The sequence below is a fragment of the Arachis stenosperma genome, chromosome 3 (assembly GCF_014773155.1).
Source record: "Arachis stenosperma cultivar V10309 chromosome 3, arast.V10309.gnm1.PFL2, whole genome shotgun sequence".
Classification (NCBI taxonomy): domain Eukaryota; kingdom Viridiplantae; phylum Streptophyta; class Magnoliopsida; order Fabales; family Fabaceae; genus Arachis; species Arachis stenosperma.
Genome location: NC_080379.1, coordinates 142,219,105 through 142,240,983, shown reverse-complemented (window position 1 = coordinate 142,240,983; position 21,879 = coordinate 142,219,105). Strand labels below are relative to the sequence as shown.

The window sequence follows — 21,879 nt, the reverse complement described above, 5'->3', positions numbered from 1 at the left end:
GTTTGAATTCAGGGTTGGTAATCGGACGGTTCGATTAGAGAGACACAAATCGGACCATCCAATTTGAATGTTCTAGTCACTTTCAGGCCAAGTATCGAGCATGCAGCCTCTCTAGCAGCGGTGTCTCTCTGCCATTTTTCCTCTTCAATTCCCACTCTCCTTCAGAAGTTACTATTTGCAACTCAATTTTTACCATTTTCTCTCTTTTTCTTCATCTTACTACTATAATTTCTTCTTCTTCTACTGTAAAAAAAAAAAAAAAAATTACAATGCCAAAAAAAGAAAATGTGAAAATATTGATCGTCCTGAACTACATATTATTAATTATCTCAATCATTCTAATTATGTAAGTTAATTTTTAAATTTTTTTTATATTTCAAAATTTATGTTATTATTATTATTATTAGAAATATTACAGATTTATTATTATTATTAGAAGTTTAGAAATGTATATTTAAGGATTAGTTAAAAATATATATATTTAGATTTAGTTAGTTGTAATGAATAATAATGTTTGAATTATTAATATGATTGGTTAGTGAAAAATATATGTTTAGATCTTCTTGTAATAATTTTGAAGATTATATGTTTAGTTAGTTACGTTTAGTCTAATTATTTGTAATAATTTTGGGAATGATGGTTAAGAATTAGGTTTTGTGTATTATATGATATATATTATTTTAGTTACCAAAAAATATGATATATATTATTTTGTTACGGTAATAATTAGTTATTTATTGTTAGATATTTAAATTGATATAAATATATTGTTGTAATTGAGGATTTAATAAGTGAAATATTATTAGTTAAATAAAAATTGGCTTTATTTAGTTATTAGTTGTTATTAATAGTTAGTTAGTAATATAATTGTTGGTGATCTGAAAATTGTTATAATTCATATTTTTCACTTATATAAATATAAATTTCACTCTCAGTTTTTTAACACTCAACTGAAACAATGGAGATATACTTTAAGGAAGAAGAACAGTTCAAAGGAGAAGAAGAGATTCAGAAATTCAGTGGCACACATATATATATATATATATATACTTATAAATATAAAAAATCGTACCACCCGATTTTTATTTGTCCGTTGAAATATTTTATATTATTCTAAAATTAGAATGATCGATTTGCTTTTCACAAAAAAAAAAATTAATCCTACTAAAATTGGACGATCCAATTACAATGTTCAAAATTCAAAATTTTTCCTTCACATAAATTAAACAATCCGATTTGTAACTTCAAAATTTCATAACAAAAAAATCTAGCGGTCCAATTTTTCTCTTCTAAATTTCAAATAAAACTGTGCCATATACCTGTATTGTACCCTCATGTCCATAACCAAGCATAACAAACACGTTTTCAATATAAAAAAAATGAGCCTCATTAGTCACAACAGCAGTCTGCAAAAAAAAAATTGTATTCTCTTTCTATAAAATGTGTACCAAATTAAAGTGCCAGCCTGGCCTCTCTGATTAGTCTACCTAAATATTTAAGAAAAGTGTTAGAGAAATAATAATTATCTTGAACAATATGAATAATCATTAACTAAATACAAATACACTATATTATAATTTAATGCTATTCATTAAATTTATTCTTTTAACTTTATTAATTTATATTATTCACACATTATTCAAAAATGTCAATATGTAATGGTTGATAGAATTAGATAGTACGTAGTTAATAGGACACTCTAATTATTATTTTCATTTTTATATTTTCAAAAATCATAATTAGACGGACTTACTAACTTAACCCGCAATATAAATAGGGACCATGCTTTTTGCATCAGAGCATATCAAACACAAATTTCACTTAATAGTTAATACCCATAATGGCTCCAACTTTTAGCACTTCAGATTCACTTTATGAATTTGTTGTCAAAGAGGGAAATGGTGTTAAAGGCCTAGTAGACTCGGGTTTATCAGAGGTGCCAGAAAGGTACGAAGTTATGCAATATTGATACTTTACGTAATTTCACCGTTATATCCATATGCAAGAATATAATAAAACATTGGTTTGGATATTTCTGATTAATTTTTTAATATAATCAGGGGAGTTAAGAGAATGTGACAACGGCCTTCTTCTTTAAATAATTTGAGTCTTGCCTTAACCTTACAAAGGCGGATTCAAAAATCGTATAAAGGGACTAAAAATTCAGTAGATCGTATTTTAAATTAAACAAAAAGAAAAAATAATTCCAAAATTAATATAGAAAATAATATGAATGCGGTTCAAACCCAATACATGGAGGTTGAAAATAGCCTTGGGCAAAAAAAAAATGTTAATTTAGATAATTAGATACCACCTTAAAATTATATCAGCTAATTGATGTAAATATTTTATAGGTACGTCCAACCCGAAGAAAAAAGAATCAATAAACTAAGAACAAGAAAACATAATATTCCACCAATTGACCTATCAAAACTGAAGGGTCCAGATCACAAGAAGGTGGTGGATGAAATAGTTAGAGCAGCCGAGACAATTGGATTCTTCCAGGTGGTGAATCATGGTGTTCCTTTGGAGTTGTTGGAATCACTCAAAGATTCATCACACAGGTTCTTCAACTTGTCACCTAAGGAGAAATCTCTATTTTGCCCTGGGGTGAGTCCAAGTACAAAAGTGAAGTATGCCACTAGCTTTGCACCTGAGAAAGAAACAACATTAGAATGGAGAGACTCTATTAGTCTGGGGTATACCACCGATCAAGATGCTCTACAATATTGGCCTAATCAATGCAAGTATGAACTTCTCTTTAATTACTTTCTTGCATTTCTCCATCAGTATGTTTGAATTTGATTACATTGAAAGTTAAATTAATAATTGGTTACAAAGTCTCACAAACAACTAACACATATTAAATGTGTCCCACTAAAATGAGAACCATTCTCATGGACTGAAAGTTGCAATTAAAAATATAAATATTCACCAGAAAGGCTAATTTTTTTCAATTTTGAATAAAAATATGTATTACATCAGGTTATTTGACTTTAGGTAAATTTAATTCTGCTATGATTTTTTTTCAGAAGATAAATTGACGTTTTGTCTAAACATTTTTTTAATTAATTAAAAAAAAACGACATTGACGTTTTTATTAAAAAATATTTGTTTGGATTTTAAAAATTATTAAACTACTAAACGGGACTACCGTTTTACTTTTATATATTGAAATAGAATTTTAACGAATTAAAAAGGAGTAAAGTATCGTTTTTGTCCCCAACGTTTGGGGTAAGTTCCAAAGTTGTCCCTAACGTTTCAATCGTCCTATTTAAGTCCTTAACGTTTCAAAACTGACTGAATGTTGTCCTGCCGTTAGGGATCCGTTAATAGAATTGACGGCGGGACAAAATTGAGATTATTTTGAAACGTTAGAGACTTAAATAAGACTAAAACGTTGGGGACAAAAATGATACATAGAAATAAATTTTAATATCCTTCAATAATATCAATTTTTTACTATACATAGTATTCAATTATTTTTTAATCACATCTAAGTAAATTACACTTAATCATATTACTTTCATTTTAAATAAATTAATTTTTTATAATTTTACTCTTAAAGATTTTTAGTTATCATGAAATGTTTTTAGAATGACTAGTATATAATCTTGTAGAAAAGAAAAAAATAATATATATACAATAAAATATAAATTATACATTTTATCTCTAATGTATCAAATTTTTTTAAAATTATAAAAAAATAAATTTATTTAAAATAAAAGTAATGTGATTAAGTGTAATTTATTTATATATAATTAAAAAATAATTGAATCTTATGTACAGTAAAAAAATTCATATCATTGAAAGATAAAATTAAATTAAAATTTATTTTTATGTATCGTTTTTATTCCTAACGTTTCAAAATCGTCTCAATTTTGTCCCCCCGTCAATTCTGTTAACAGATCCCTAACGGCAGGACAACATTGAGTCAATTTTGAAACGTTAGGGACTTAAATAAAACGATTGAAACGTTAGGGACAATTTAAAGACTTACCACAAATGTTAGAGACAAAAACGATATATACTTTACTCGTTAAGAAATAAAAATTACAGCGTCCTCAATTTCGTACAACACACATAATGAATCATTTTTGAGCAAAATATCCATCTGAATCCAATATCAAGGAAGCTGCACTTGATTATTTGAAATCCGCAAGCAAGTTGGTAAGGGACATATTAGAAGTGTTGATAGAGAGCTTAGAAGTGAAAGTAGAAGAGTCAATAGTTGATATTCACAGTGGTATATGAAGGTAGTCAAAATGAATTATTACCCATCATGCCCAAATCCAGATCTCACTGTTGGTGTAGGGCCCCACTCAGACGTTGGAGCCATCACAGTGCTTCTTCAAGATGACATTGGTGGTTTATATGTCAAACTTGATGAAGATAATAATAATAATAATAATAATAATAATAATAATAATAATAATAATAATAATAATAATAATAATCAGAAAGAGTGGCTTGAAATTCCACCAATTCCTGGTGCTCTCGTCATCAACATTGGTGATACTATTGAGGTACATATGAAATAATTATTATTTTAGACTAATTATATTATTAAGTCACAACTACTCTCCTTCATCTTTTTTTATTCTTGTGTTCTCGCTTAAATCGCAAGTTGACATACATAAACATATTTAAAATAAGAATAAATTTTTAATTCTGTCTTTTTGAAAAAGATAAAAATAAAAATAGAGGATAAGTTATTTTGATCTCTTAGCATTTTATATTAATAAATTCCTCCTTTTTATTTAAGAACAAGTGCTAAATTAGTTTTATAATATTCATAACATGTAATAAAACTAGAACACTATTATACATCTCCGATCTTTTTATCAATGATGTAGGATGGATTTATCTAATAAAAAACTGTTTTGTTCTTTGTATTCTTTAATTTGTTTGGTGATGAAATTTATGTTTACTACTCTTGCAAACATGGTTCTATGATTCAAAGTTAACTATATTACTTGATCAATCTGGCTCAATAAAAAAAATTGATTGACAATGCAATTTATTTAGTAAGAAAAAATGGCTAAAAATATATAATTATATTTAACAATATATTATTTTATTATATCTAATTCAATTTTCATTGAATCTTGTTGAGCTTCTAAAATTTTAAATCTTTAAATTTACTGGTTTAATTATTACTAATTTAGTTCTTAAAATCTCGCTTAAAAATAAACATTAGAGAATTCTAAGTCTTTCTTCTTTTAGAACCTTCTTCGGTGGATTTACTTTAGACATAGCAATTATATATATAATTTTATTGTTTATTTTATTCCTTCTCTTTTCTAATAATGTTGTGCTTGGTGTAAGATACTAAGCAATGGAAAGTATAAGAGTGCTGAACATGCAGTAAGGACAAGCTCTAAATCGAGGGTATCAGTTGCACTGTTTAATTTTCCAAAACCTACATTGGAAATTGGGCCATTGGAAGAGCTTGTGAAGAAAGATGGGGTGGCTCGTTATAGAAGAGTTTTGTTCCAAGATTATATGAACAACTTCTTTACCAACACTCATCATGGAAAGGAGTCATCACTTGATTTTGCAAAATCAACCTAATAATTTGATGAGTTCGATTTGATCATCCACTTTGTAACTATAATTTATTTAGAGAATTTCTATGGTGCTGTTGGCAAAAATAAGTATGTGATGATATCTTTGTGTGTCACTATAAAAATGCAACACGTGGCTATTGATCTTATTGATTGTTACGGAATAACTAGTGAATTAAATTTTCATTCCTTATTTGAAAAAAAAGTCTCATTTCTTGCTGCTAGTTATTAAGTATAATTATATATTTAATTAAATGAGGTATTTGAACTATTAGTTAAACAAAAAAATGAATATAAAATTCATGTAGTGTACTAAAAAAGTTACAAAAACTTACTTTATTATTTGATAAATGACGCTAGCATATATTAGAATATAATATATTAGAATATAATTGTGAAAAAATTTGAATTTTATTAGATACATATAGATTATATAAGACAAAATTGATTGATAATATTTATTAAATACTAACTACGTCAATTAACTAAGTTTTTTTTTCCAAAAAAAAGTTAGAACTTAGAAGTGAAATTTAAATTCACAATTTTTATCTTAGTATGGAGAGACTATGTCATTTGAGTTATAATTCGTTAACATTAATTAAGTTATTATTGAGTTAAATTAGGGAATCCATTTTTTAGCCAAAAATAATTTTTATTTTAAATATTAAATTTTAAATTTTAGAATAAAATATATTTTTTGTCCTTAAAATTTGCTAAACCTTTTAAAAATATACTATTTTATTTTGTTTCAGAATTTTTTGATTTACATAAAATATATCACTGATGATTAATTTGTCAAAAAACTTAAAAGACCAATTCAACAATAATATTACAAGAAAAACTTTTAACATAAATAAGTCAGACATAGTTATTATATATTATTAATGGATTAGTTCTAAAATTTTTAAAAATTTAGTTGTAAGGGGTATATTTGATGTATATTAAAACAAAATAAAATTTAGAGGCATTTTTAAAATTTTTAACAAATTTTAAAGATAAAAAATATATTTTATTCTAAATTTTAAATTCTAAAATTTAAATTATAAGTATAAACTTTGTATCCTCCTTAAAACAAGAGTTAAAAAATAATTTTATAATAAAATAATTAATATTAACTATTTAAAAATTTATTTTTTATTATTATATAAGAAAAATAATTATAACTGAATAACAAACACATTTAAAAATAGCTAATATTAAATAATCTACATAAATGAAAAGACATATATTTAAATTCAAAACTGAATAAATTAAATATAATATTCTAATTTTATTCTTGAACAGAAACTTTTTTTTAAAATAAATTTTTAACTTTTTTATTATAATTGTTTATTATATTATTCTAATATATAAATAACATTTTTTTAACCCTACAATTTTTTTCCTACTTATGATTATATTTATATTCATGTGTGTAATTTATTTATATATTATATACCATGCAGTTCGGTCTTTGTTAAACCAAAAAGAGCCCTTTAATATTATTTAATTAATTAAATAAATATTACCAACCAATTCTATCTTACATATAGATATATAGCTAATAATAAGATTCGAAATTTTCTATATTATATTCTACTATATACGTTAACAAATAATAAAGCAAATTTTTGTAATATATTTTTGGTACAATACATGACTTTTATATTAATTTTTTTGTTACCAGTGTAACTTTTTGCTAAATTTTTAATATGGTCCAAATATCTCATTTAGTTAATCACATAATTAATCTATAAAGAATGGGAGACTATCTTTTAAACAAGGAATTAGAACATAATCTACTAACTACTCCGTATTCTGTAAGACCGTAACAATGAGTGAGATCAATAGCCACGTGTTACATTTTCAGAATGACACACAAAGACATTATCACATATTTATTTTTGCTATCAGCACCATAGAAGTTCCTATTTATTTAAACTCTATTTTTCAAAATGCATATTTAATGTCTAAAGTGATATGTGAGATATGAAATATATTCATAACACACGGCTTGTGCCAATGAAACTTGGTCTCATGTCATAGTGCCTTACACTACAAAAAATTTTGGTAAAAACGGCGGTTTTTTTGTATTTACGGTGGTTTTTTTGTATTTTCGTAAAGCGACGTAATTTTGAGTGCCATTCTAGTTATTACGGCGATTTTTTAAAAATCGTCACAATTCCCTGAGTTAAAATAGCGATTTTTGAATAGGTTAAAATGGCGGTTCAAATTGCCGTTATTTTCAGGGTTAAAATGGCGTTTTTTTGATGGGTTAAAACGGCAGTTTGAACCGCCATTATTACCTTAACAGAGTGGCATTTTGGTTGGATAAAACGGCGATTTAAACCGCCGTCATTTCTAGGGTTAAAATAGCGGTTCTGAACCGCCATTATTACCCTGATAAAGTGACATTTTGGTTGGTAAAAACAACATTTTTGAACCGCTATTTTTACCCTGACAGTAGCGTTTTGGTTGGTTAAAATAGTATTTTTAAACCGCCGTTTTACCCTGACAGTGACATTTTTTATCATTTAAAAAAATAATTTTTACCGTCATTTTTATCACGTTAAATAAATAATTGTGTTTAAAATTTCACAATAATAAAAAATTATAATCTATAAATGAAATATTATATAACTCAAACAAAATATTAATATAATATATAATTTTTTATTATTGAAAATCAAAAGTAATAACTCTAATACAAAACCTTGTCTTACTAAACTTACCAAAATACAAGCATTGCAATAAACACTAATCAATCAAATCTACCATCCAGTTTCCTAAACTATGTTAATATCTAATGTATTTTAACCATCTAATAAGTGCTGTTTTTACTAAGAATATGAATATACAAGACAAGTAGCTTAGCTAAGTGATGATGAATAAAATTTGGAGGCCAAAAGTTTCCTCCTTTTGTAATTAACTTTAAAACAAGCCTGCCTTAGTTTCTTAGTCTCTTGTGTGAGTTTCATTCCGAAAACTTGCTCCAACATCTTTGTTTCTTGCTCCAACACTCCAACTTCATTATCCAAACTCATCTCTTACAAAGATTTGTAGGAACCTCGTCTGTCAGGAAATTTCTATCAAGCCGGTTGTAATAAATTGAAATTATAACAATGAAAAGATGTCATTAGAAACAATATATAACTAGTCAAATAATATAAAGAGAAAAAATAAAATTAGATTGGTAGAAAGAGTCGAAAAAATTTATTAAAAAACTGAAATATGAGGCTTGGGATAACACTCCTCAGGATTTTGTATTTGCCATTCAGTTGCTCTCTTCTTTGTTTCTCAGTTGCAAAGTGTTTGGTGCTTTTTCCTTCCCTTCCTTTGCCCACCGAAGCCTTGACCCTGTTGAAGTCGAGCACTTCCATGTCAAGTTGGCTTCCATCTCCTTCAATCTCATCCCCTCCACTGAAAAGAAAACCACTTCTTGAGTTCCTCCATTCATCAAGAAGTAACCCATCTTCGAGATAATAAAGGGTTCGGCTCAACAAAACAAATAAAGCTCCAATATTTGCTACACTGATTGGAAAGGAAGCAAATTAAGCCTGTTAAAGTATCATCAGAATTCACAACTAATAATAACCAGATTTTTCAGAAAAAGTAAATATCTATTACTGGTTGTAAATTAAGCCAAAATGCCAAATATTTACACGCTCTTAATTATCTAGAAAATGAACTTTAAAAGTTCCACCCTAAAGATAACTAATTAAGTGTTAAACCACCAGGACCATGTTGCTCTGGCGTTAAAGCTCTTACAGCTACTGCAGCAACCTCTGCTGATAAGAAAACTGCATGCTAATACTAAATTTAAACTAATTATTTCAAGGTCACAAGCACTATTTAAGTTCCGCATGTTAATACTCACCAGATGAATGAAAAGATGATGTCTATCTTCAACTGGTTCTTATTTAAGTAGCTTCCATCTTCTAAATAGTTCCAAATCAATTTATCTTCATCACCTGCACATAAAACAACCTCATTGTTAACAATTTCATTGTTCTCTAAAGCAAATAACTTAACAAAGCACAAAAATAAGTTTCAAGCTAATAAAAGAATTTGTTGATATGTCTGCAAAAGAGATATGCGTGCCACATACAACAATGATTGAATAAATGCATAGACAAAAAAATAAGTATTCAAGCAATTCATCAAACACGTGCTATGCAAATCAGTAAAGCACCAACCGAGAGCATATTTACAAATCAAAACCGCGAAGAGAATGCAAATTTGTATACATGCATGTAAGAAAAAATCGGAGAAATTACATGAAGACCTTACCCCCAATCTCTGCTAACAAGGAAGAAAATCAAAACCTAAAATTACAGAAATAGAACTAGTAACAATTTGCAAAACAAAATATGAGTAATTAAAAGAAGAGAATGTGAATTTGTATATAAACCTAATTTAACGAAGATGGAGAAGGGGAAGCTTCACAGAGGACAACACGGTGGAGCAGGAAAAATCACACAGCAGATCCATCAATTGAAGCGAAACATACCTTTAGTAGCACAGTGCACTGTGATCTAGTTCTTGTAGTATCAAAGGCATGAGAAGCATAGTTTTTGATTGCGGATGGCGGCTCATCATGGCGGTGAGCCAAAAATCCGCCATAAAGTTATAGCGGATGGCGTTGCGGAAAATGGCGAAAATGGCGGATTACCTAAAATACACATATATGTACAAAAAAAACATGCAGAAAAATTACAAATATAATAAACTATAAAATCTATCTATATAAGCAACTTTGTAGTCATAAAACATCTAATTAATATAGCAAATATAATAGCAAATTTAGCAAATAAATATAACATCAAGTTCAAATCATAACTCAAAAGTCATAAGCAAGCCATAAAATAGAAGACATAAAACATAAAAACTATAAACCATCTACATTCTATTTCTAGCTCTCATCAAATTCATCCAAATTAACACGATTATTATCGTGTTCCTCTACCCTCTCATCATCCTCTGATTCAGTATCATTGAATTGAATCTCCTCTTCTTGTTCTTCTTCATTTTCAGAATCCTCTTCATCTTCAAATTCTGGTTCTTCTTCCTCTTCCACAATTACTGCTTTTCCTTTTCCTTTTTTTGAAGCCTTAGACCCACTTGGTCCACCCTTTGCACCACCTCTTGCAGTTACAGGTTCTTTTCTTTTTCTATTTTGTTGTCTTCTAGTATATGTCGTAGGCTCATGTCCTCCCATTGCTTCAAAAACAAGGTTCCAACTCAAGGTGTTGTCATCTTGATGAACCAAATTAGCATCATCATCCATATTATCATCATCTCGAAAGGTGGCAGTCCCAATTTCTCCCACTAACCACTCATTACACTCATCAATGTCATTGAGTGCAATAGGGTCAACTTCATCTTTAAGGTTGTACCTCTCGATGAGTTGTTGGTTATACTTTATGAAGACCAAGCTCTCCATCCTTTCATGATCAAGCCTATTTCTTTTCTTAGTATGAATATGCTCAAATATACTCCAATTGCGTTCACATCCAGAAGCACTACAAGTCAAGCTCAAGATCTTGATAGCAAGGTCTCGCATGTTTGGAGTTTCATGTCCATATGTCCGCCACCAAAATGCTATAAAATTAAAATAAATTTGTCTAAGCCTTTAATCGAACTAAATTTATAAAGTTTTGTAAAATTTATAACAATCTTACCGGGTGAAATCTTTTTCCTCTGAGATTTTGCAAAGGATGATCCAAAAAGTCCATAGCCGGCCTTATATAGTGCTTGCTCCTCCAATATCTTCTCTTGCACAGCAACACTTGGCACCAATCTAGTGATGCACTCAAACCATCCCTTTGTAACTTCTAAATCCAATTCAATGCGAGGATTATCATAAAACAAATCCGGATTCAGAAAATGACCAGCTGCATGCAACGGACGATGAAGTTGGCAATTCCATCTGTTGCCAACGATTTTAAAAACTTCAGAATATTTGCTCACATCATTAGAAAATGTTTTCATGATGCATTCCTTTGCCTTCTCCATTGCTTCATATATATAACCCATTGGCAGCTTCTTCTCCCCATCAACAAGTCGAAGCACCCGAACAAGAGGCCCCATGATCTTAAGAGTGTACTTGACATGATTCCAAAAAGAGGGCCTAATAACAATCTTTGTTGCTTCCCTCTCCTTTGCCTCCCTTGACAACTTATTCCTTACCCACTCATCCGAAGTGAACATTCTTCTTAGATTTCCTTTCTCCCCATAAAGCCTTTCCAAAGAGAGAAATGAAGTGGCAAATCAGGTGACTGCTTGCCTCACCAATTCCTTGTCATTTGTGAATTGTCTCAACATGGATAAAGTGCTAGAGTGGCTATAAGTGAAGCTAACCAAAGAAATGGCACTTTTTATGGTTTTTTGGATTAACGGTAACTTCCCAATGTCTCCAAGCATCAAATCCAAACAATGGGCAGCACACGGGGTCCAAAACAAATTCGGTCTTTTCTCCATCAGCAACTTACCGACTAGAACATAGTTGCTCCCGTTGTCAGTTACAACTTGAACAACATTTTGCTCCCCAATTTCCTCAACAATACCATCAAGAAGCTCAAACATTTTTTCACCCGTCTTCACATAATCAGAGGCATCAATAGACTTCAAAAACATTGTCCCAGCAGGAGAGTTTACAAGAAAATTGATAATGCTCCGTTGTCTCTTATCCGTCCAAGCATCTGACATAATAGAGCAGCCATACTTTTCCCATTGTTCCTTATGACCCTTCAACAAGTCTTTGGTGTATTCTAATTCTTCATTAAGGAGTGGCACCCTTAGAGCATGATAAGTGGGAGCAGGTAAATTAGGACCAAAGCTTCCAACAGCCCACAACATTTCTTGAAAACTCTTCAACCTCACTGGATTCAATGGAATCCTAGCTTGGTAGAACCACCGGGCTATGTATCGATGAACTCTACGAACCGCTTCCTTGATATTCTGTTGCCTCAATTTCTCCTTTTTGTTTCTTGCAATGGCAGTTTCGGGTCTTTTCATAAACAAGTCCATTGGACCTCTCATAGAACTTGCCCCCTCTAGCTGCTGCCATTGGAGTTGGATTTAGAATTTCATCAATTTCTTGAGCATCTTCCTCTGACAATCCAAAGCCCAAACTATCTAAATCAAGCTCCCTAGCATTGACACTATGTTCCTCAGTGCTTGCCGGCATAGAACTTTGTCTTCCTCGATTTTTTTTTGGTTGTAGAACTCCCATAATTCAGCAATAACATCCTTTGGGACCATTTTACATCCAGCAACATTCCCAGGCTTAATCATTAAGTGCTCCTTTGCCCGTGTAATTCCTCCTCTCGTAATTTTTCCACAAAAATTACATATGGTGTCATTGGTATTTCCCTCTTCTACAGTAGTAACATATTTCCACCCTAGATCAATCTTAGTGGCACGGACAGTAGCTACAGGACGAGCAGCAGTTCCAGCAACATGGCCAGTAGAGGCAGAGGCAGGGGCAGGGGTAGGGACAGGGATAGAGGCAGGGGCTGGTCTAGAAGTTGACATGATGAACTGAGCTGAAAGGAAAAAAAATTGGAGGAAGAGAGGTTTATGAGGGAAGAGAAGAAGAAGGAGACAGGGAAGTGGGTGAACTGATTCACTAAATGAAAAAAAAAAGAAACGGTATTTCTACAAACCAGAAAAAAGAGGGAATTGTGGTGATGAACGGCGGTGACCACCACCGGCGACGGTCGGCGACGAACGGCAACAGGCGACGGCGACGGGCGGCGACGGACGGCGACGGGCAGTGGCTATGTTCAGCGGTGATTGGAGGCAGAGAGAAGAGAGAAAGAGAATAGAGAGAAAGAGCCGTTCTGGAGGTTCAGAGAGGAAGGCTCGTTTTTGAACTGCAGCTGCTGAAGGTGGGTTACTCTTTTATTTAGGGTTTTGCAAAATTACCCAATCACCCTCGAATTTTTTTAAAAAACCGAAAAAACCCGCCATTTTCGCCATTCTCCATGGCGGACCGCCATAGCGCCACCGCCATTGCGGCGCCTTTTGCCCCGCCGTGATAAGCACGTTGCGGTGGCCTACATATGGCGGTGAGGTCAAATCCCGCCACGCCATTCTGCCATGGCGCCGCCATGGCCGCAATTTTAAAACACTGATGAGAAGCCGCAGCAGCAACTGAAGCTGACAATCCAGGGTTTGAAGATTAAATTGGGAGTCAAAAATAAAAAAATACCAAGCACAAAAGGTTTGAAGTTCAGATCACAAATTTCTATAATGAACAAACTAGAGAAATGGTGGACAAAATTAAAACCAAAACTTTGCAAAAAATCAACATTCAAAAACCAAGCTTTATCCTACTAAGTGGCAATGTTTATGTGTTCAATAAATGATAGTGGAGTGACTATCAAAAACCAAACAATCAGGCACCGACAATACATTTGAACACAAAGACCTTTTTCTACTGGCTCCGGGTAAAGATTTCAAATTTAATAGCTCAATTATGAATGCCCTGGCTTGTGAGTTAGAAGTAAATCTATATATCAATATATAAACAAAAAGAAAGAGAGTAAGAGGGTAAAATACCTGTGCAGAAGACTAGTTTTATGAAGAGGGACATATAGTCATTTGGAACAAAGCAATACTAGTTTCTTTTGTGAGTATTTCCTAAAAAGCTGAATCATAAAATGCTATTTACCACACAATTGATTTGCAGAAAAAAATATAGGAATTACCCTTATAAAAGGAAGTGATGATTTCATAGACCCCAAATCGAGCTCCGAGACCAAGAATCCTTCTAAATTAAAAAAATCCGGTATTGAAGCTCTTGGACAGTGGCAATCTTGTGTTAAGAAATGAAGGAGAATCAAATCCAAAGGCCTATTTGTGGCAAAGCTTTGATTATCCTACAGATACATTCTTGCCAACCATGAAGTTGGGAAGGGACCTCCAAAAATGTTTGGACTGGCGCATAACTTGTTGGAAGAGTCCAAATGATCCATCCCCTGGAGACTTTTCTCTTGGTTTAGTTGTAAGGGATTATCCAGTCTATTACATGATGAATGTCACACAAAAAGTATATCGCTCTGGACCTTGGAATGGCCTTTACTTCAGTGGATTCCCAGATCTGTCCTTTACATATGTTTTTGAGACAGTTTTGTCACAAACAAGGATGAGATATCCTATAGTTATAACACCAAGGTTGATTCTATCATTGGAAGAGGTGTAATAAGCCAAACAAGTCAATCTCTTACAAGTTATTTATGGGATGACAATCTTCAGAATTGGAAAGTTTCTGGATCAACGCCAGGTGATGTGTGTGATAAATATGACCTTTGTGGAGCCTATGCTTATTGCAGTGTAGCAGAATCAAAGCATGTTTGCCAATGCTTTAAAGGGTTCAGTCCAAAGTCACCAGAAGAATGGAACTCAAACAACTCCTCACAAGGATGCATTCGCGACGATCCATTAAGCTGCAATGTCACAAGCACTGATGTGTTTGTCAAATATACAGGCTTGAAAGTGCCAGATACTCAGCATACTAAGCTGCATGAGAATATTAATTTAGATGAATGCAGAAATCTGTGTTTGAAGAACTGCTCTTGTATGGCTTATGCCAATTCAGACATAAGAGGAGGCAATGACTGCGCCATGTGGTTCGGCGATTTAATTGACATCAAACTGTTTCAAAATGGTGGTATTATGCCAATTAGGGGTGTACATGGGCCGGGCCACACCGGGTTTTGCCTGACCCAGACCCGGCCCGAAATATAGACCGGGCCTAATTTTTAGACCCTAACCCGACCCTAAACCCGATGAAACCTATGCATCTTCGGGCCGGGTGAAAACCGGGTAAAAACCGGATGAAAACCGGGTCTTTAGCATATAAAATTCAGCCAACCATTATCTAAAATTAAAACATAACCACAATCAATACTAATATTGTCTCGTAACACTAAACAGTTAAGTCACAAACAAATAACACAAAACATTACACACAAGTCTTGTTCTTCCTAAACATAGAACTTTAACTCATAGTCTTTATAACACAACATTAACCACAGAAGAATAGTCATCCATCAATTGCTATTAATGTTGTCAACTTGTTCCTTGTGATGTGGATGCATTAGTAAAACCTACAAAATACAAATTACAAAATATATAAAATTATTCATTTTTATATAAGAGATTATTAATTCAAATAATTAAGTCACAATAATAAAAAAATTATAAATGTACCTTCAACAATCTTCTGACTACTATCAAATTGATCAAACTCTTGATCTCCAACTTGTTGTTTCGAAGGGCACAACCAACTTTGAGTGCATATCAAAGCTTCGGCCATTAATGGTGACAAAGAGCTGCGGAAGACATCAAGCACACGTCCACCAGTGCTAAAGCATGATTCAGAAGCAACGGTTGAGACCGGAATACCTAAGACGTCACGTGCTAAGAGAGAAAGAACTCTATATTTTGAAGCATTCACTTTCCACCAAGCCAATATATCAAAAAAACACTAACAGAAATTATTGAAAGGGATGATTAATTTTAGTCCTTTTGAAATTTTGAATAGAATTGATTTGGTTCGATTCAGAAACTCCATCTATTCAAGTTGAATTGATTCATATTTTAGAAGTCAAATATAACCTGATATGGAAAACCTCTATATTTACATGACTAAAGTTGAAACAATTTCAAAATCAACTCAGTTCCAAATATGGTCAATTTACTGCTTTTGGTCCACTGAGTTGAATTCCATAGTTCAATTTACTATGTATGCCATCTTCATAGAGATTATTTCTTCTAAAATTCATATATTATTGAAACTACTCTTGCTCTTGCTTAGTCCAATTTAAATTCTAAACTCTGATTAATTCACTCTCACTTATTTGCATCTACTTGCTTGCCTTCAACTGTCATTGCTATCAAGTTATATTCTAGTATGATGTTGAATTGCCAAATTATTTGTGAAATTGTAAATTATTATAACCAAGTTCCTAATCCAAATCAATACACAAAATCATAATAAACACTAATAAGAAGAACAAAACACTAACATGAAGTCAGGAATTATATTAACCAAATTCCTAATCTAAATCAATACACAAAATCAGAACAAAACACTAATAAGAACTAACAAGAACAAAACACTAATAGGAAGTTAAGTAATCAGTAAAAAATTAGTAAAAAACACTAACAGAAATTATTATAACCAAGTTCCTAATCCAAATCAATACACAAAATTAAAACAAAACACTAATAACAAGAACAAAACACTAACAGGAACTCAGGAATTATATTAACCAAACTCCTAATCTAAATCAATACACAAAATCAGAACAAAACACTAATAAGAACTAAGAAGAACAAAACACTAATAGGAAGTCCAGTAATCAGTAAAAAATTAGTAAACACAGAACAACTAATAACAGAATCACTATTCACTAAACACATCAGTAATCAACAACAATTCAGAACAAAAATCAGCTAAATACACATCAACACCCACACTTAATCAGAGTTCTAATAATGAAAATCAACACCCACATCCTAAATTCACAAATTCTGTTTCAAAGACCCTAATTCTTAATCAGAATATTAATGAAATAATAAAATTAATTAATAAAATTAATTACTTACCTGAGAAGAAGACCTGAGAAGAAGACCGGAGAAGAGAGCGGAGCAGAAGGAGCAGGACTAGCAGAGCAGAGCAACGGCGGGGCAGTATTAGAGAAGAACTTCACATCACCGAGAAGCAGGGCAGCACCATAGGTCGTCACCGTCGTCAGTCGAACGAAGACCTTCGCCGGTAACTGGGGTGGAACAAGGAAGGTTGAGAAGAGACGAGAACGAGAGGAGTGGGCGACTGCCTGGTGCGTGGCTGCGTGCTGCGAGACTAGGAATGGCCCGTGTGGAGAGAAGATGAGGTCAGGGGTTACCAGATCAGCTTGTGCCGTGGGGAGTGGGGACTGCCGGTGCCGGAGTGGGGAGTGGGGACTGGGAACTGGGGGTGTGGGAGTGAGCCTCAGTCGCTGAGCTCTGAGGGAGGCAGTGAATGGAAAATAGAATGGAGTGACTGAAATCTGAATGTGCCCTAGCCCCCTTTCCCTAATTTCAAATCTGTAATGTGTGTGTTTTGTATTATTGTATATATGGCCGGGCCACCGGGCCGGGTCCGGGTGACCCGAGCCATGGCCCGGTCCCGGCTTCATATCCTTTCTTGGTTTCATTGTTTTTCCCCGGGTCCTCCCCGGGTCACTTCGGGTCAGACCCTTTGCCATCCAAAATCCTTCGGGCCCGGGCCGGGTCTTCGGGCCGGACCGGGCCGTGTACACCCCTAATGCCAATTGGAAGGAATTAGCAGACAAAAGACTCAATGGAGAGTACAATGGGAAAGAACTGCTGAGATTGATAAGACTAGGAATCGCATGCACCCGCTGTGACCCACAATTAAGGCCAAGCATGAGGCAAATTGTAAGCATCCTTGATGGCAAGGACAGCTTACTCGTCAAACCGAACAAAGAGAGCAGGAAAGAATGGAGAGAAAGAAATGCAATTTCTTTGTCACTCATTAGAAGAATCGAAGCTCTAGGAATACAGTAAGAAGTTACAGAACACAATGGAGTAACCAAAGTGGAAACTAAATTTTGTAAAACATACATTTTCTTCTTTGTCTCTCCATGTTTTATCTATTCTGTAAGTTTATTGTCTATGAAGGTTGTATATAACAAAAAGTTTGATGTATCAGTGTTACTTTGTGATGAAGCAGGACTCAGACTACATATATCTATCTATACACATCCTTTTCCTTTTTCTTTTTTTTTCTTGATTCATTGCCACAATCAAATTCTGTATCTATCCAACACACTTTTAAGAAAATGAAAAACTTTACACTCAAACATTCAGCATGATAGAAATTAAAGCAATCCTCTTAGAAGTATATCTGTTCTTACACAATGCATCATGCATCTATTCATCTGCATCAATTCCAACTCATTTGATGAAACCGAAGAGGAACTCCCTGATAGTGACTTGTCCATTATTGTCCCAGTCCATTTCTTCTGCAAGGATGAGAAGACAACCAAAAAGGGATGTCAAAGCAGGTAATAACAAAATTGTTGTATATTTTAATGTATATTTTATCATCCAAAACAGCATGCACGACAAACAGCGAAGGTTCAAGCTCCAGCTTACCGGCTTCAATCTTTGCCAGATCTAATACCTGGTTTATAAGTGACACCAAAGCTTTTCCACTTTCCTGCGCCATTCTCACATACTCCACTTAGTATTTACAACCTAAAACACAAACACACTACCAAAACCTCACAGCACATTGAAAAAATAAGAAAATCAAAATACACAGTTTTACTTTTCTCCAATAATAATAAATTCAAAAAAGCTTAAAAACCAGTACCAAATGAATAACAACGAAAATCACAAGGAATTTATATCCACGTATTCACACACTCTCATGTTTCAATCGAATTGGTAAAAAATCTAGCAAAGGAGAGAAATAATTCACACTTTTGAACCCTAGAATGTGAAAAGTAGCGAGCTGACCTGCTGATCCAGAACAAAAGGGAGACACTGAAGATTTGGCAGAGAGGACATAGGACGACAAGGAGGAAGCCGGAGGAGATCGTCGCTGGAGGAGACGTCGGAGGAGGGAGATCGTCGCTGGAGGAGGCGTCGGAGGAGGGAGATCGTCGCTGGAGCAGACGTCGCAGGAGGAGATCGTCGCTAGAGCAAACATCGCCGGAGGAGATCGCTGTTGGAGGAGATCTTCGCTGGAAGAGATATCACCAGAGAAGATCGCCGTCGAAGGAGAACGCAGGAGGAGATCATGTAGTGTTTCAACTTTTTGCTCGAACACGGTGATACAGGATAGCGTTTTTGAAATGAGGGTTTGGTCAATTTTTGCATTTTAAATATAGTTAATGACAATGGCGGTTCAAATCCGCCAGAATTACTGAAAACCGCCACAAAATACGAATCAATTATGGCAACAACAAAAAACGACGCAATATCTAAATATTATGAAACGGCCATAATACAAATGCCATTTTAAACTTTTTTTTATGGTGCTTAGTATATTGGTGTGCCACATATTACTTGTCATAAATATATTACCGGATTGGTCATAATAAAACTGTAAAAATATTTGTGAAGAAATAGAAATTAATCCATATCAGCCCAAAAATATTTTATTTTATATTTATTAATTATTTTGTACTATTATAATAAATAAGTAATATTAGACGTAACACGTATGTAATAATGATGGACCCAAAAAAATTTATGTTGGGGAGGCAAAAATAATACACATTATTATTAAAATATATATTAATTTAAATTTAAAAATATAAAAGTGCACATTAATTATTCGAATACCAAAAAAATAAAAAATTACATTAGCTGCTAACTTTTTTCGTTTCAAATCTTGAAGGTACTTTTCTCTTCATATTTTGAAAATGTTAAATAATTGTTTCATTATCAACTTGATTGAATGTCTCTCTTTCTATATATGCAATCAAACAATCATTCAACCACTCATCTTCCATCCGATTACGAAGTCGACTCTCTATGATATTCATAGCAGAAAATATTTTCTCAACTGATATCGTTGCTACAGGTAGAATCAAAGCTAATTTCAACAGAAGAAATACCAATGGATAAACAATATATTTTTTTGTCTCAACTAACTTTTGAGATAGTCCACTGATTCCATTTATATTTGAGAATTGATCATCAAGACGCATATCCAATATAAAATTCTCAAGGTGACTATCAAGTGCCAAAAGTTGAGTAGAAGAGAATTCATGTGGATAAAATTCAGCTAAACGAAGCAATTTCTCCTTATCAAATGCAAAAAACGAGTCATTTGGATTCAAACAAGCTATACAAAGAAGTAGCTCGGTATTTACCTCTGTAAAACGATTGTTAAGCTCTTGAAGTTGTCTATATAAAATAATTCAACTTAAAAATGATGCAAGTTTGAGACCTTTTGGATTTTGCGCCTTGATCTTCCTTGTGTTACAAATATGTCATTCATATTTGGAACAAGAATATTGTGACTATCACAAAATAGTGAAACTTCATTGAGCAAAGAGGACTAACCATCGTCTTTTATACTTTGCAATCGTTACTTGGACACTTTAACCAATGTCATAGCATTTATAATGTCTTGATTACTTCTTTGTAGAGTTTGAGACAACTCATTAGTAACTTCTAATATACTTTTCATCAAATATAAATTGAATACAAATTCAAAAGATTTAATATGATTCAATAATTGACATCATTCAGCTTTTTGTTCGGGATTATTTTCATCTTCCTCAATGACTTCAAGAACTTCTTCCACGGAAGAAAAAATAGAAATCAAGCTAAGTATTGTACCATAATGTGAGCCTCATCGAGTATCACTGCCATTTTCGATGTTGTTTCTTGATTTAAGCCATGCCCACTAGAAACATCTCCATTTTATAATGCAACAATTATTTTTTGTATTTGACTTTCACGAAGCATGTCTTTATGTTTACAAGAAGCTCCAACAATATTGCACAAACTAACAAGCAAATTAAAAAGTAGTTCAATTTTGACCTGTTTCTTTACAACAACCACAAGTGCTAATTGAAGTTGGTGAGCAAAACAATGAACATAAAAAGCATAATCATTTTCTTTCATTATCAAACTTTTTAAGCCATTAAATTCTCGCTGCATATTAGTAGCTCCATCATAACCTTGTCTATGTATTCTTTGTTAAGCTTAAATTATGCTTTGCTAATAAAGATTCTAAAGCTACTTTTAACGACAACGCATTTGTGCTAGAAACATGGACAAGGCCAAAAAATCGCTCTATTATAATCCCTTCTTTGTTCACATACCACAAACAAACAGCCATTTGCTCTTTAACAGAAATATCTCGAGCTTCATCAACTAAAATAACAAATAAATCATCTCCAAGATCATCAATAATAACTTTAGTAGTTTCACTTGCAGCAACTCTAACAATATCTTTTTGAACTTTAGGTGCTACTAGCTTAAGGTTTCCACGAGCATTTTTGAAAACACGATCAATCTATGTATTATGTTGAGCAAGAAAGTCAAGAAGCTCCAAAAAATTATCTTGATTGTTTGAATTATGCGATTCATCATCACCATGAAAGGCCAATCCTTGTCGCAATAAGAACCTAATGCACTCAATTGTTGCTGTTAAGTGAATTCGGTAATTTCTTTTAGCTTGGTCTGAATGCTTTTGAAAAACAACTTTAATATGTTGCTTTTGCTTCATGAGTGCTTCGCATTTTCTTTGAGCTTGATTATGAGCACTATCATGATTTTCAACATGTGTTTG

General features: G+C 32.7%; 1 protein-coding gene and 1 pseudogene across 10 annotated transcripts; one reads left to right on the top strand and one right to left on the bottom strand.

Annotated features, from left to right (window-relative positions):
• The first annotated feature begins 1,796 nt into the window (after positions 1–1,796).
• On the top strand, positions 1,797–5,726 carry LOC130967370 (scopoletin 8-hydroxylase-like; annotated as a pseudogene).
• A 3,705-nt stretch (positions 5,727–9,431) lies between these two features.
• Positions 9,432–19,552, bottom strand: LOC130969058 (uncharacterized). Of its 10 annotated transcripts, none has more exons than XM_057894628.1 (6): positions 19,086–19,552; positions 18,720–18,821; positions 18,479–18,586; positions 17,166–17,862; positions 15,765–15,919; positions 15,489–15,661 (listed from the first exon to the last, which is right to left on the bottom strand). In XM_057894628.1, the coding sequence occupies exons 3-6, from the start codon at positions 18,492–18,494 to the stop codon at positions 15,624–15,626; spliced, it is 906 nt and encodes a 301-aa protein (XP_057750611.1). In that variant the 5' UTR covers positions 18,495–18,586; positions 18,720–18,821; positions 19,086–19,552; the 3' UTR covers positions 15,489–15,623. The 10 variants fall into 10 exon arrangements, 8 of the variants coding, with proteins under 8 accessions (XP_057750611.1, XP_057750612.1, XP_057750610.1 ...); XM_057894629.1 differs by having other exon boundaries at positions 18,720–18,783; XR_009081771.1 differs by lacking the exons at positions 15,489–15,661; positions 15,765–15,919 and adding exons at positions 9,432–9,517; positions 10,057–10,218; positions 14,261–14,998 and having other exon boundaries at positions 17,166–18,586; positions 18,720–19,552.
• Between the last annotated feature and the right edge of the window lie 2,327 nt (positions 19,553–21,879).